General features: G+C 33.6%; 5 protein-coding genes across 5 annotated transcripts; 2 read left to right on the top strand and 3 right to left on the bottom strand.

The window, feature by feature from the left end:
- The first annotated feature begins 1,408 nt into the window (after nucleotides 1-1,408).
- On the top strand, nucleotides 1,409-2,315 carry LOC107366980 (uncharacterized). The gene is made up of 2 exons (XM_015934629.3): nucleotides 1,409-1,928; nucleotides 2,014-2,315. The coding sequence occupies exons 1-2, from the start codon at nucleotides 1,523-1,525 to the stop codon at nucleotides 2,277-2,279; spliced, it is 672 nt and encodes a 223-aa protein (XP_015790115.1). The 5' UTR covers nucleotides 1,409-1,522; the 3' UTR covers nucleotides 2,280-2,315.
- A 589-nt stretch (nucleotides 2,316-2,904) lies between these two features.
- Nucleotides 2,905-5,263, bottom strand: LOC107366977 (acetylcholinesterase-1). The gene is made up of 3 exons (XM_015934626.3): nucleotides 3,582-5,263; nucleotides 3,311-3,498; nucleotides 2,905-3,231 (listed from the first exon to the last, which is right to left on the bottom strand). Exons 1-3 carry the CDS (start codon nucleotides 5,069-5,071, stop codon nucleotides 3,197-3,199), a joined length of 1,713 nt encoding a protein of 570 aa, XP_015790112.2. The 5' UTR covers nucleotides 5,072-5,263; the 3' UTR covers nucleotides 2,905-3,196.
- Nucleotides 5,264-5,536: 273 nt separating this feature from the next.
- On the bottom strand, nucleotides 5,537-6,361 carry LOC107366978 (cytochrome P450 2J4-like). Its single transcript, XM_015934627.3, has one exon. The coding sequence runs from the start codon at nucleotides 6,359-6,361 to the stop codon at nucleotides 5,537-5,539; it is 825 nt and encodes a 274-aa protein (XP_015790113.2).
- Nucleotides 6,362-6,490: 129 nt separating this feature from the next.
- LOC149093279 (cytochrome P450 2J1-like) lies at nucleotides 6,491-7,199 on the bottom strand. Its single transcript, XM_089269537.1, has one exon. The coding sequence runs from the start codon at nucleotides 7,061-7,063 to the stop codon at nucleotides 6,524-6,526; it is 540 nt and encodes a 179-aa protein (XP_089125663.1). The 5' UTR covers nucleotides 7,064-7,199; the 3' UTR covers nucleotides 6,491-6,523.
- A 592-nt stretch (nucleotides 7,200-7,791) lies between these two features.
- On the top strand, nucleotides 7,792-9,533 carry LOC107366897 (uncharacterized). Its single transcript, XM_015934541.2, has one exon. The coding sequence runs from the start codon at nucleotides 7,946-7,948 to the stop codon at nucleotides 9,278-9,280; it is 1,335 nt and encodes a 444-aa protein (XP_015790027.2). The 5' UTR covers nucleotides 7,792-7,945; the 3' UTR covers nucleotides 9,281-9,533.
- The last annotated feature ends 574 nt before the right edge of the window (nucleotides 9,534-10,107 follow it).

Below are 10,107 nucleotides of genomic sequence, written 5' to 3'. Positions count from 1 at the left end.
GCATTTTTATTTTTCTGTAAAACAAATCAAGTTCGAATTTTAAATAAACCGACAGATTTCTGTGACCGTAAGAGTTAGAGAGATGAAACTTGGTATTCGTCCATGAAAATTGTTATCATACACCATGAAGCAAATACTTTTTTCAATTTTTCAATAGTTCTCTTGATTTTGGCCTTTCGTCTTCAAACTTTGACCATCAATAATTCGAGAATGACATCACCTAAAGTCATTATTCTTTCACTAATTTAGTTCTTTACTAGTTAATAATTCAATGCAATTTAATAACTCTCCATTAGCGCATTCAGTTTATGATTTTCAAGCTTAAAATGTACAAGCAGCAACATATTTAACAAACAAAACTCATCTAAAACCATTTCTTGGTGAATAAACCAATTTTCTGGTTAAACTTGCAGTTGCAATGCTAAAACTACGGCCAAAGACGCAAAAATTTGAGTAAAGAGTTGATACTTGGGAGGTTTGTAGGCACACAAAAACTAAGTGCATTTGTGCAATTGAGAGATCTCTCTGAGTGACGGTTTTCGAGGAGATCGAGTGCGAACTTGAAACTTAGATTGCCTTTTGTTACCCTAAGGAAGCAGATTTTCCCACAAAACACATTTCTCTGATGTAACTTTTCATGGGCTACCAGAAAACGAATATTTGAGAAATGCATTTTCCTTTTTCTGTTAAATAGATCAAGTTCGAATGCTGATTAAACCGACATTTTTCTGTGACCGTTAGAGTTAGAGGGATGAAACTTGGTATTCATCCATGAAAATTGAGCTTATACATCATCAAGCGAATACTTTATCAAATTTTTTAATAGTTCTCTTGATTTTGGTCTTTGACCGCAAAACTTTGGTCACCAATTATTCGAGAATGGTATCACTTAAAATCATTATTCTTCGACTAAACATTAGATTTTATCAAGGGCTATAATACCATATGAATTAAGAAACTTGATAACGAATATTCTAATAATCACAAGATTTGTGTTTCTGTACCCATTTAACTTTATAAATAATGTCTCAAATCTGACAACATTAATAAAACAATGATATAACTTTTTTTGTAGGATTGCGGATGGTTTAATGTTTGCATATCTTATGAATCAAAATGAAATCTAATGTTTAGTGAAAGAATAATGACTTTAGGTGATACCTGAGATTTGTTTCTGTTAGTCTGCAAATATTAATATTTCGCTGCAAGTCAGTTCTAGAATTAAACCCGAAATGATTTTGTTGGTCATAACCTATTTTGGATTCATAAAATTCAGTTTTTCCCAACTTCATTGAAACTTGTCTTGTTTAGGCTAACTCTAAAACTGTCTGAATATTTTTACATGAGTTTAAACTAATATGTTCAGTTTTGAAGAAACCGCCTTTTATCCAGCTGACAATTCATAAACAATATTGAAAGATAAACATACTCGTTTCGTTTTTGTATTGTTTTTGTATTGTTTTAATTTTACCATTTGATTATTGTCTTAGTTTTTCAAATTAGTGCTAAAATCAAGTCAAAAATGGATCTCTCAGAGGATCAAGACTCGTCTCTTCTTGATGTGCAACAACAACGTCTTTCATTTTTAGTGAAAAAATCAAGAAAACTGGAAGCTCGTTTGGCAGAGCTTCGCTCGGAAGATCGTCAAATGGAACTAAAAGATCTTAGTTTGTCTGATTGTAGTGAAGACAATCACAAAGAAGTAAAAGGTTTGATTGATCTAGTCAATCAACTGAAAGCAGAATACTATTGCCTTTCTTATCAGACAAATGTTTACAATGGTCTCATTCCTCCTGGTCTAATTGACTATATGCCTGATCAGCCTGTGGAAAGCACGTTGGCAATGGGCGAATCGTCAGGTAGTTCTAGTCATATTACCTCCAATTCATCAGGAGCCGAGCAATCTCATATAGCAGAAGATGCGGATGGTAAGGATCAAATGGTGATATGGATCGCATTGATCTGTGCAGTTTGTGCTTATTACTAATTATTGATCTTTCTCTTTTTTAACAGTGACACCTGTAAATACACCAACATCTAGTCGAGCTTCTGGAGTTATTCCAGAAACGAGCGATACTCAAAGCTGGTCTTGCCCTCATTGTTCTTTTAAAAACCATCCCGCGATCGACGTGTGTGAAATATGTGAGCACCAACGATACAAATTCAAAGATTCTAATCCTGTCAACCCTCCAAGGAAAGTTTCATGGGATTTTTATACACCTAGGTGTACACGATGCTTGAACTCCACTTGTTATTGTCACTTGCAATTGAACCAATGATTATTAATAAATGCAAGTAAATAATTTTACTCAAAACGAGTCTTCAAAATTTTACTTCAGCTACTTTACTTTACTACTTAAGTCAACTTGGAGTCAATAATAACACAATAATCGAGAAAACTTCAATTGTTGATGAAACCAATAAAAGTTCAACTGATTTACCAACAGAAAAAGCTAAAGTCGATGAAGTATCCAAAAAGACACAAACTGTACCAAAATTAACAACCTTGATTGAACCTGTTGATGATCCACCTCAACCTTCAGATAAACCAGTAACAAAAGAACTACCAAAAGAACCACCAAAAGAATTGCCCAAAGAGTCACCAACTATTCCGAGTCCAATTATCAGAGATAAACTTCAAACTGACACAGTTAGACCAAGAAAAAGGATTAAAATATCACCAAAAGATTTACTTGATCGTAATTCATTAACTCTCTATCATCTTATACACGCTCCAATATCTCGTGGTAAACGTATTGGTAAAAATAAGGATAAAGATAAAGATAAGGATAAGGAAAAGGATAAGGATAAAAAATTGGATGAAACATCTGATGAGAATGTAGAGAAAAGGTCAGAATCTGGAGATTCAGGTAAACAAGAAACATCTGATAATAAATCAATAAATGATGATACAATGGATAGTTTAATTACAAAAGTATCATCAGCATCAACTATAATAACAAATAATGACTCTAACGATATTGGTAAAACACAAGAAAAAGAATCAATTGGTCCTCGAGTTAAAGTTGGTCCAGATGGTGAATGATTGATAAATTAATGAATTTTTAATAAAATAACCAAATTAAGCTTTGCAAATCTCGTTTTATTGATTCGGAAAAGGGAACGTTCCACGAGTTTATGTTGAAAAAATAATCCAGTTCAAAAAATTCATTGAATTCTGATAGAAACTCTAAATTTAAAGTTCATCACGAGAAAGATTTTCCAGTTCATCTAAATTGGACGAAAAAAGGGAAAAAATGATTAGTTCTTTGTCTTTCATTGAGTTGGTTACAACATTAAAATAACTCACCAAGACTGAAATTCAAGTTTACTGAATCGATCGGAAAAGGCCAATTTTTCTCACAATTTTCAACTGCTTGATTGTTGGTTAAACCAAATCTTTGAGTATTAAATTCCATAACGAACTTTTCAAATTTACCAGATTCATCAGATTTCCATTTGCTCCATATTCCTGATTCTCCAAAAAATCGAGGCTCACTAAAGTTAAATTGATATGTAAAAAAAGTAAGATTAGCTATTTTCAAACTTCATGTCGATTTGAAGTGCGAATCATTAATTACCCAAATTTCGCGAAATTTCCCCAGGTATTTAGCATTACTGTGGATAGCAAAATATCCTCTTGAGTGTAACCAAGTGGATCGAGAAACGGAGCTCCAAACATCATCGGTACATCTTCACCATGAGTAGCAGGTATCCAAGTAGTATTAGAGATGAACGCAAAAAATGATTTCGATGGTTTTTGAGTTTGGACATAGGCGTATACATTTGCTTGGCCAATTTTGACTGCATCAATGCCAAATATGTAGGTTGGACAACCTAACGAAACATCACCGATTGCTTGGGCAAGGGCTAATCGCAGTTCGTTGGAATTTTCTGGATCAACATGGTCGAGATAAATTTTAGTGAAATATTCTTCGTGTTTTTCCCCAAACACTTGTTTTAAAAATTTTCGAGCTTGATCAACAGACAAGTCGACAGGATCAACAGGGTGGAAAATTTTGTTATCAAGAGTTGTTAACATTCCAGCTCCTTCATTACCGACGACTCCTAAAAGGATGTTAACATTTTTATCGATAGATTTCATCAATTCTTGGGGTTGACTGGGTAAAAATTCATCTCCAATTATAGGCCAATACAGGAACCCAGCAAGTATATTGAAATCGGTTGCTTTGACTGAACGCAGACAGGAAACAATGTCATCGACTGAGCTACAGTTGAGTTTTTCAAGCAAAACTTCAGAGGTTTTTGCATTAGACCAAAGATGCATATCATAAATTGAACCACTTTGCATGATGGCATTCTTGAATAGACCACGAGAATGAGGTGAAACAATGAGAGCAGATACAGACATGGAGCCAGCGCTTTCACCAAATATTGTCACCTGATCAGGATTGCCACCAAAAAAGTGAATGTTATCCTTAACCCATTTCAAAGCCAACAATTGATCCCAAAGACCAAAGTTACCAGGTATACCTGATTCGGGCAAATGTAGGAAACCAAAAGCTCCAAGACGATAGTTGATGGAAACAAAGACAATGTCATTCATAACAGTTAACGGTGTTCCATCGTAAAAATCAACATTAGCTGAACCAAAGGAGAATCCACCTCCGTGAATCCAGACCATTACAGGTCGAGGTTTTTTAATGCCACTTTTAACGCCATCAAGAGTCGATTGAGTAACAAATACATTGAGAACCAGACAATCTTCGTCAGAAGGATAACCTTCATTGACTCCGGGAAATTCTGGTTGGATACAATGTGGTCCCCATTTATTAACTGGTATTACATTGTCCCAAGGTTTTTTGGGTACAGGTTTCGTGAATCTTAATTCATTTAGAGGTGGCTCAGCAAAAGGTATACCAAGAAATTGGTATACTTGGGATCCTCGGAATGACACGGATTTACCTTTGATCTGACCAGTTGATATTTTTAAAGTAGGATCCTCACTCGAAGCGTTTCCTTGAAGAAAGGTAAAGTTGAAAGTGAACACTAAAATAGTAAACAAAAGACAATTAATGGGTTTCATCTTTAGTAAAAAAGCAACAAACATTCAAGTGGAATTTATCTTTGCAAGTGAGCTTCAACTTTCCTAATCGAGAAAAACAAGATTTCCCAATGTTTCCTAATGATTTTTATGCCATTCACAGAAGTAATCGCTTGCATAAAACCAAAGGTAGAGAGGACGTCATTAAGAAAGGCAAATTAATTCAAGGCATTCACTCACTGGATGACACTGTTTACAGCAAAGAGATACAATTACACCAGTACAAAGAGTACGTTTTATCATTGCAATAATCTAATCTAATAATGTGAGCAGCACATGAGTGTTTTCCTTACCATCAAAAGTTAAATCATTGGATGAATCGATTTATTTAATAAAAATATTCATGCCATTACAAAATTTTCTACTGTTTATCATTGATAATGATAGATCGCGCTAAATAAGAATCAAATGATTCTCATTCTCATCCATTAACAGTCTTTCATACATTGAACAGTCAATCAAATATAAAACTTAGTTTTTTTCTGATATTTTTGTGAATATTAACGGTGGAATCGATTTTGGTTTTCTAATTGTTGAATAATGAGCTTCAAACGATAATGTTGATCCAGGTTCACATTCAATCTTGTATCTTTGAACAATACTAACAAGATATAAAAATATTTCAATATTGGCAAAACCCTCTCCAGGACAACCTCTTTTGCCTTTACTGAATGGATTCAAGAATGCAGGCTTAACCGCTTTGGTTCCATTATCGGTTAAGAATCGACTGGGATCAAATTCATCTGGTTTTATGTACAAGGAAGGGTCATGATTAATGGTCCAAAAGTTGACTATGACAGCGGCACCGTTAGGTACACTGAAATTTCCGATTTTTAAGTCACGAGAAGCAGCGCGAAATATATTCACTGCGACAATCGAAGCAGCTCGATGGACTTCATAGATGAAAGACATTGTCATTGGCATCTGGTTTCTATCCGAATAGTCTGGTGGTCTTTCAAAGCCAATTACATCCGAGATTTCAGCTCGTATTTTCTCATAATATTCAGGATACTTGATCAAATAAAGAATAGCCCATGTAAGTGTCGTCGAGACTGTTTCGCTTCCGGCTTGATAAAAACCAACCAAATTTGCTAGTAAGGTTGCTTCATCGAAAGGCACACTGTTGTCCAAATCACTATTTTTTCGCTTCTTTTGCTCCTCAAAATAACCATCAATATAATCGTCAAACTCTTTTGATTGTTTCTTCTTATGTTGATCAATCTCATTTTGCATATACTTTGGAGCTTTTATTAATTCATAATTAGCTGGTTCAATTTTCAAGTCAGTCGGCTGCATCAGCAGTCTGTTAATCTTTGGAGGCAATCATGATGAAAAAAAACTAAACTGAGATCCAGATTGTGAACCAATCATCAAACCATCAACAAGGGTCTGTTTCACAGGATCATCATCCGCAAATCCAAGACCAAGCAACAAGAAAGATATATTGTTTGTAATCGTCTATAGAAAGGTTTTGGACACATTTTCAACCGGTCCTTTCTCCAGTTTAGGCAAGAATTGTTGAATCTCTTCGATAATTTTATTATCGAAAGATGATTTACCAAGACCAAGATCACGAAGAAGGTGTACAGTGTTTTGTCTATGAACCCGCCATGGTTCACCAGACATTTCAATTATGGATACCACATAATTATTTTTCGCAAAACTTTCTGGTCGATCAAGTAAATCATCATTTTTAAGCACTTCTTTAGCATGATCCAAATCATTAACAACAATAACAGTATCTTTACCCAAACCCAAACTATAAACTGGTCCATATTTCTTTGCTAATCGGTCAAGAACTTTATATTCATTGTTTTTCTCCAAAAAAGTCAGGTAGCCTACAATAGGCAATCCCCATGGTCCAGGTGGTAAGGTGAATAAACGCTTGATTGTTGGTGTCAAATAAGTAACACACCAGAATGCGATGAGTCCAGTTGCTATGTTATAAATAAGTTGAGATGAGATGAAATTGTTGGAAAGTAATGAGATCAAAAACATTTCGATTATTGACTAGAAAAAATTTACTGTGAATATATTAATTAATAGACGCTCTAAAAGTTTTTCAACAATAAACAAATCTATTCTGCTCGATACTAGGCGATTAATTAAACCTGATTCAAATGAACTAGATTCATTATATATGGAATGCTGTATGCTCAGCTTTTCCAGGTAATCTCAATGAGATTATTGTAGTATTAATAAAGTAATTAAATTTATGATTCAATAGAGTTTTGTCCAATCTCGTCTTTGTGAATCATTCGTGAAATGATTGATCGATCGGCAACAAATATGGCGAAGAAGTAAACTATTGGATTAAGGATAGAACCTTTGACGAGGAAACTCAACATTATTGAAACTAAAGCAATTATCGACAATGAAGTATCATGAAGGTTCATTTTGTGAATGAATAATGGAGGACCAATAAGTGCACCTAAAGCAGGGAAAATAACGATAATGGAATTGTAAGTTCCAATTTGTTTAGCACTCCAATGATAAACTTTCTGGCTAAACTGGTATCCAATGTATTGTTCACCCTTCAGTGAGCATATGTCACAAACTAATTTTGCATTATGCCTTCTCTGTAAATTAAATTGATGAAAATTGCATTCTATTGTTGATTCGGTAATATCAGTCAGAGCGAGAGACGATTAATTAATTATGCCATTTGTAGCCATCTTCAATTTCGATTGCATCGACAATCGAAGCTGGTTATTTTTATCATCTTAATAGATGGCGCCAGCAATTTTTGTTGCTTTTGTCAATTTGTTTTGATTGATAACATTGAATATTTTGATGTAAATAATTGTGTTTTATAAATAATCTATTTCAACCTGATCTAATTATTGACAACGGTGATTGATATTATTTTTGCAATCAACAATGTTTCGAAGATCTAAGATAAAGATTACACCAAAGATACCTCAAGCTAAACAAAGTGGAGATCGTACACACGTCGAGTCCTTGACTCCTGTTCAGACATCTTCAAATCTCAATGAAACAAACATTTCTAATAACAGTGATCAAACCAATCAACTGGATAAAGCAGAAAACAAATCATCTACAGTAGAATCATTGGAACCGACAAGTATTATAGCGACACCAAAATTGCCAAAGGAAAATGCTGCTGCTCCTGTGGTCGATTTGACATCATCTTCATTAACAACAGAGTTGGTTGAAAGTCAACCTGAAGTCAATAATAACACAATAATCGAGAAAACTTCAATTGTTGAGGAAAACAATGAAATTTCATCTGATACACCAACAGAAAAAGCTAAAGTCGATGAAGTATCAAAAAAGACACAAACTGTACCAAAATTAACAACCTTGATTGAACCTGTTGATGATCCACCTCAACCTTCAGATAAACCAGTAACAAAAGAACTACCAAAAGAACCACCAAAAGAATTACCCAAAGAGTCACCAACTATTCCGAGTCCAATTATCAGAGATAAACTTCAAACTGACACAGTTAGACCAAGAAAAAGGATTAAAATATCACCAAAAGATTTACTTGATCGTAATTCATTAACTCTCTATCATCTTATACACGCTCCAATATCTCGTGGTAAACGTATTGGTAAAAATAAGGATAAAGATAAGGATAAGGATAAGGACAAGGATAAGGATAAAAAATTGGATGAAACTTCTGATGAGAATGTAGAGAAAAGGTCAGAATCTGGAGATTCAGGTAAACAAGAAACATCTGATAATAAATCAATAAATGATGATACAATGGATAGTGTAATTACAACAGTATCATCAGCATCAACTATAATAACAAATAATGAAGCTAACAGTGTTGATAAAACACAAGAAAAAGAATCAATTGGTCCTCGAGTTAAAGTTGGTCCAGATGGTGAATTAATAATCGATGAAGAATCTTTGGTTATCAAGAAACCTAAGCCTGTAGAAAGAGAGACTATTGAAGAACCTGCATATGGTAAAACAACTTATTCATCATTCCGTAAACGTTCTCCAACTGTACGATGGACTAAAACGGAAACAATTGAATTTTATACTGCACTTAATCTTATTGGACCTGATTTTTCGTTAATGTCAAACCTTTTTTTCAATGGTAAACGAAGTCGAACTGATTTAAAGAATAAATTTCGTCGTGAAAATAAACTGAACAAAACTGTAATTGATAAAGCTTTATATGAAGCTGATGTGGAATATTGTTTGGCCCGAGAAGCTGTTCAAAGTGATCATTCCTAGTGAAGATGAAACTATCGTATTGTAATTTAAATACAATTTATTTTGCATGGATGGAACGTATTATATTTGATCTAATCATCACTCGGATTCAATTCCCAGTAATCATGTTGATCTTTAACTCTGTATTAATATACCAAATTGGCTTGTTTTGACATTGCTGTTGTAATATGTTTTTATTAATATGTCTAATGACAAAGCTGCATGACAATTCTAGTATAAACTACTGTTTAAAATATAACAATTTGTAATTTTATTTGCCTTTCAAATTATTCAATGTAATGCTGAAAAAGCTTTGCAGTTAATTACTATTCAACACAGTGTTTAGTTTAAATAGCAATGGTTTAATTGGATTGTTTTTATAAGGTTGATGTCGCTCCTTGACTCCTTCTCTAATGGGTTATTTACCTGATTAATTTGTGACAACTGTTCCATACTTACTCTAATCAGTTGAGTGACAAAATTGGAAATAAATTTGGATTAGGACAACGTTGTTAGAATTGTTGAATCATTATCAGAAACGAAATATATTTAGTTTACTCGAGCTTTCTTCTAGTGCTTATTATTATAATCATTGGGTTGACTTCAATTGAAATTGTAACTTGTAATAACTCTGAAAGTCTCCTGATTGTTTGATTTAATCAACAAGAGGAAGAGACATCATCCCATGATTAATTGGTTAAATGCTGATTCACAGCTGCATGATATTAATTTAACAATAATACTTAATAGACTTAATAGTATGATACACAATCTAACGGACTGGTTATAATTTCTTTTTTTCACACAGATTAAAGAGTTACTATTAAAATCAATTTACTAATTGTATG

Source organism: Tetranychus urticae, chromosome 3, assembly GCF_039701765.1.
Source record: "Tetranychus urticae isolate SD_2017Ah chromosome 3, NJAU_TeUrti_SD_1.0, whole genome shotgun sequence".
NCBI lineage: Eukaryota > Metazoa > Arthropoda > Arachnida > Trombidiformes > Tetranychidae > Tetranychus > Tetranychus urticae.
This window is presented reverse-complemented; position numbering and strand designations above follow the sequence as displayed.

What these genes read in the sequence shown, in the direction of transcription:
- LOC107366980 (XM_015934629.3), top strand. Translation starts at nt 1,523, where the DNA reads ATGGATCTCTCAGAGGATCAAGACTCGTCTCTTCTTGATGTGCAACAA. An exon ending in TATAGCAGAAGATGCGGATG is followed by an intron (nt 1,929 to 2,013) that starts GTAAGGATCAAA and finishes CTTTTTTAACAG; the next exon opens with TGACACCTGTAAATACACCA.
- LOC107366977 (XM_015934626.3), bottom strand. Translation starts at nt 5,071, where the DNA reads ATGTTTGTTGCTTTTTTACTAAAGATGAAACCCATTAATTGTCTTTTG. An exon ending in GGAAATTTCGCGAAATTTGG is followed by an intron (nt 3,499 to 3,581) that starts GTAATTAATGAT and finishes ATTTAACTTTAG; the next exon opens with TGAGCCTCGATTTTTTGGAG. An exon ending in AAACTTGAATTTCAGTCTTG is followed by an intron (nt 3,232 to 3,310) that starts GTGAGTTATTTT and finishes CGTCCAATTTAG; the next exon opens with ATGAACTGGAAAATCTTTCT.
- LOC107366978 (XM_015934627.3), bottom strand. Translation starts at nt 6,361, where the DNA reads ATGCAGCCGACTGACTTGAAAATTGAACCAGCTAATTATGAATTAATA.
- LOC149093279 (XM_089269537.1), bottom strand. Translation starts at nt 7,063, where the DNA reads ATGTTTTTGATCTCATTACTTTCCAACAATTTCATCTCATCTCAACTT.
- LOC107366897 (XM_015934541.2), top strand. Translation starts at nt 7,946, where the DNA reads ATGTTTCGAAGATCTAAGATAAAGATTACACCAAAGATACCTCAAGCT.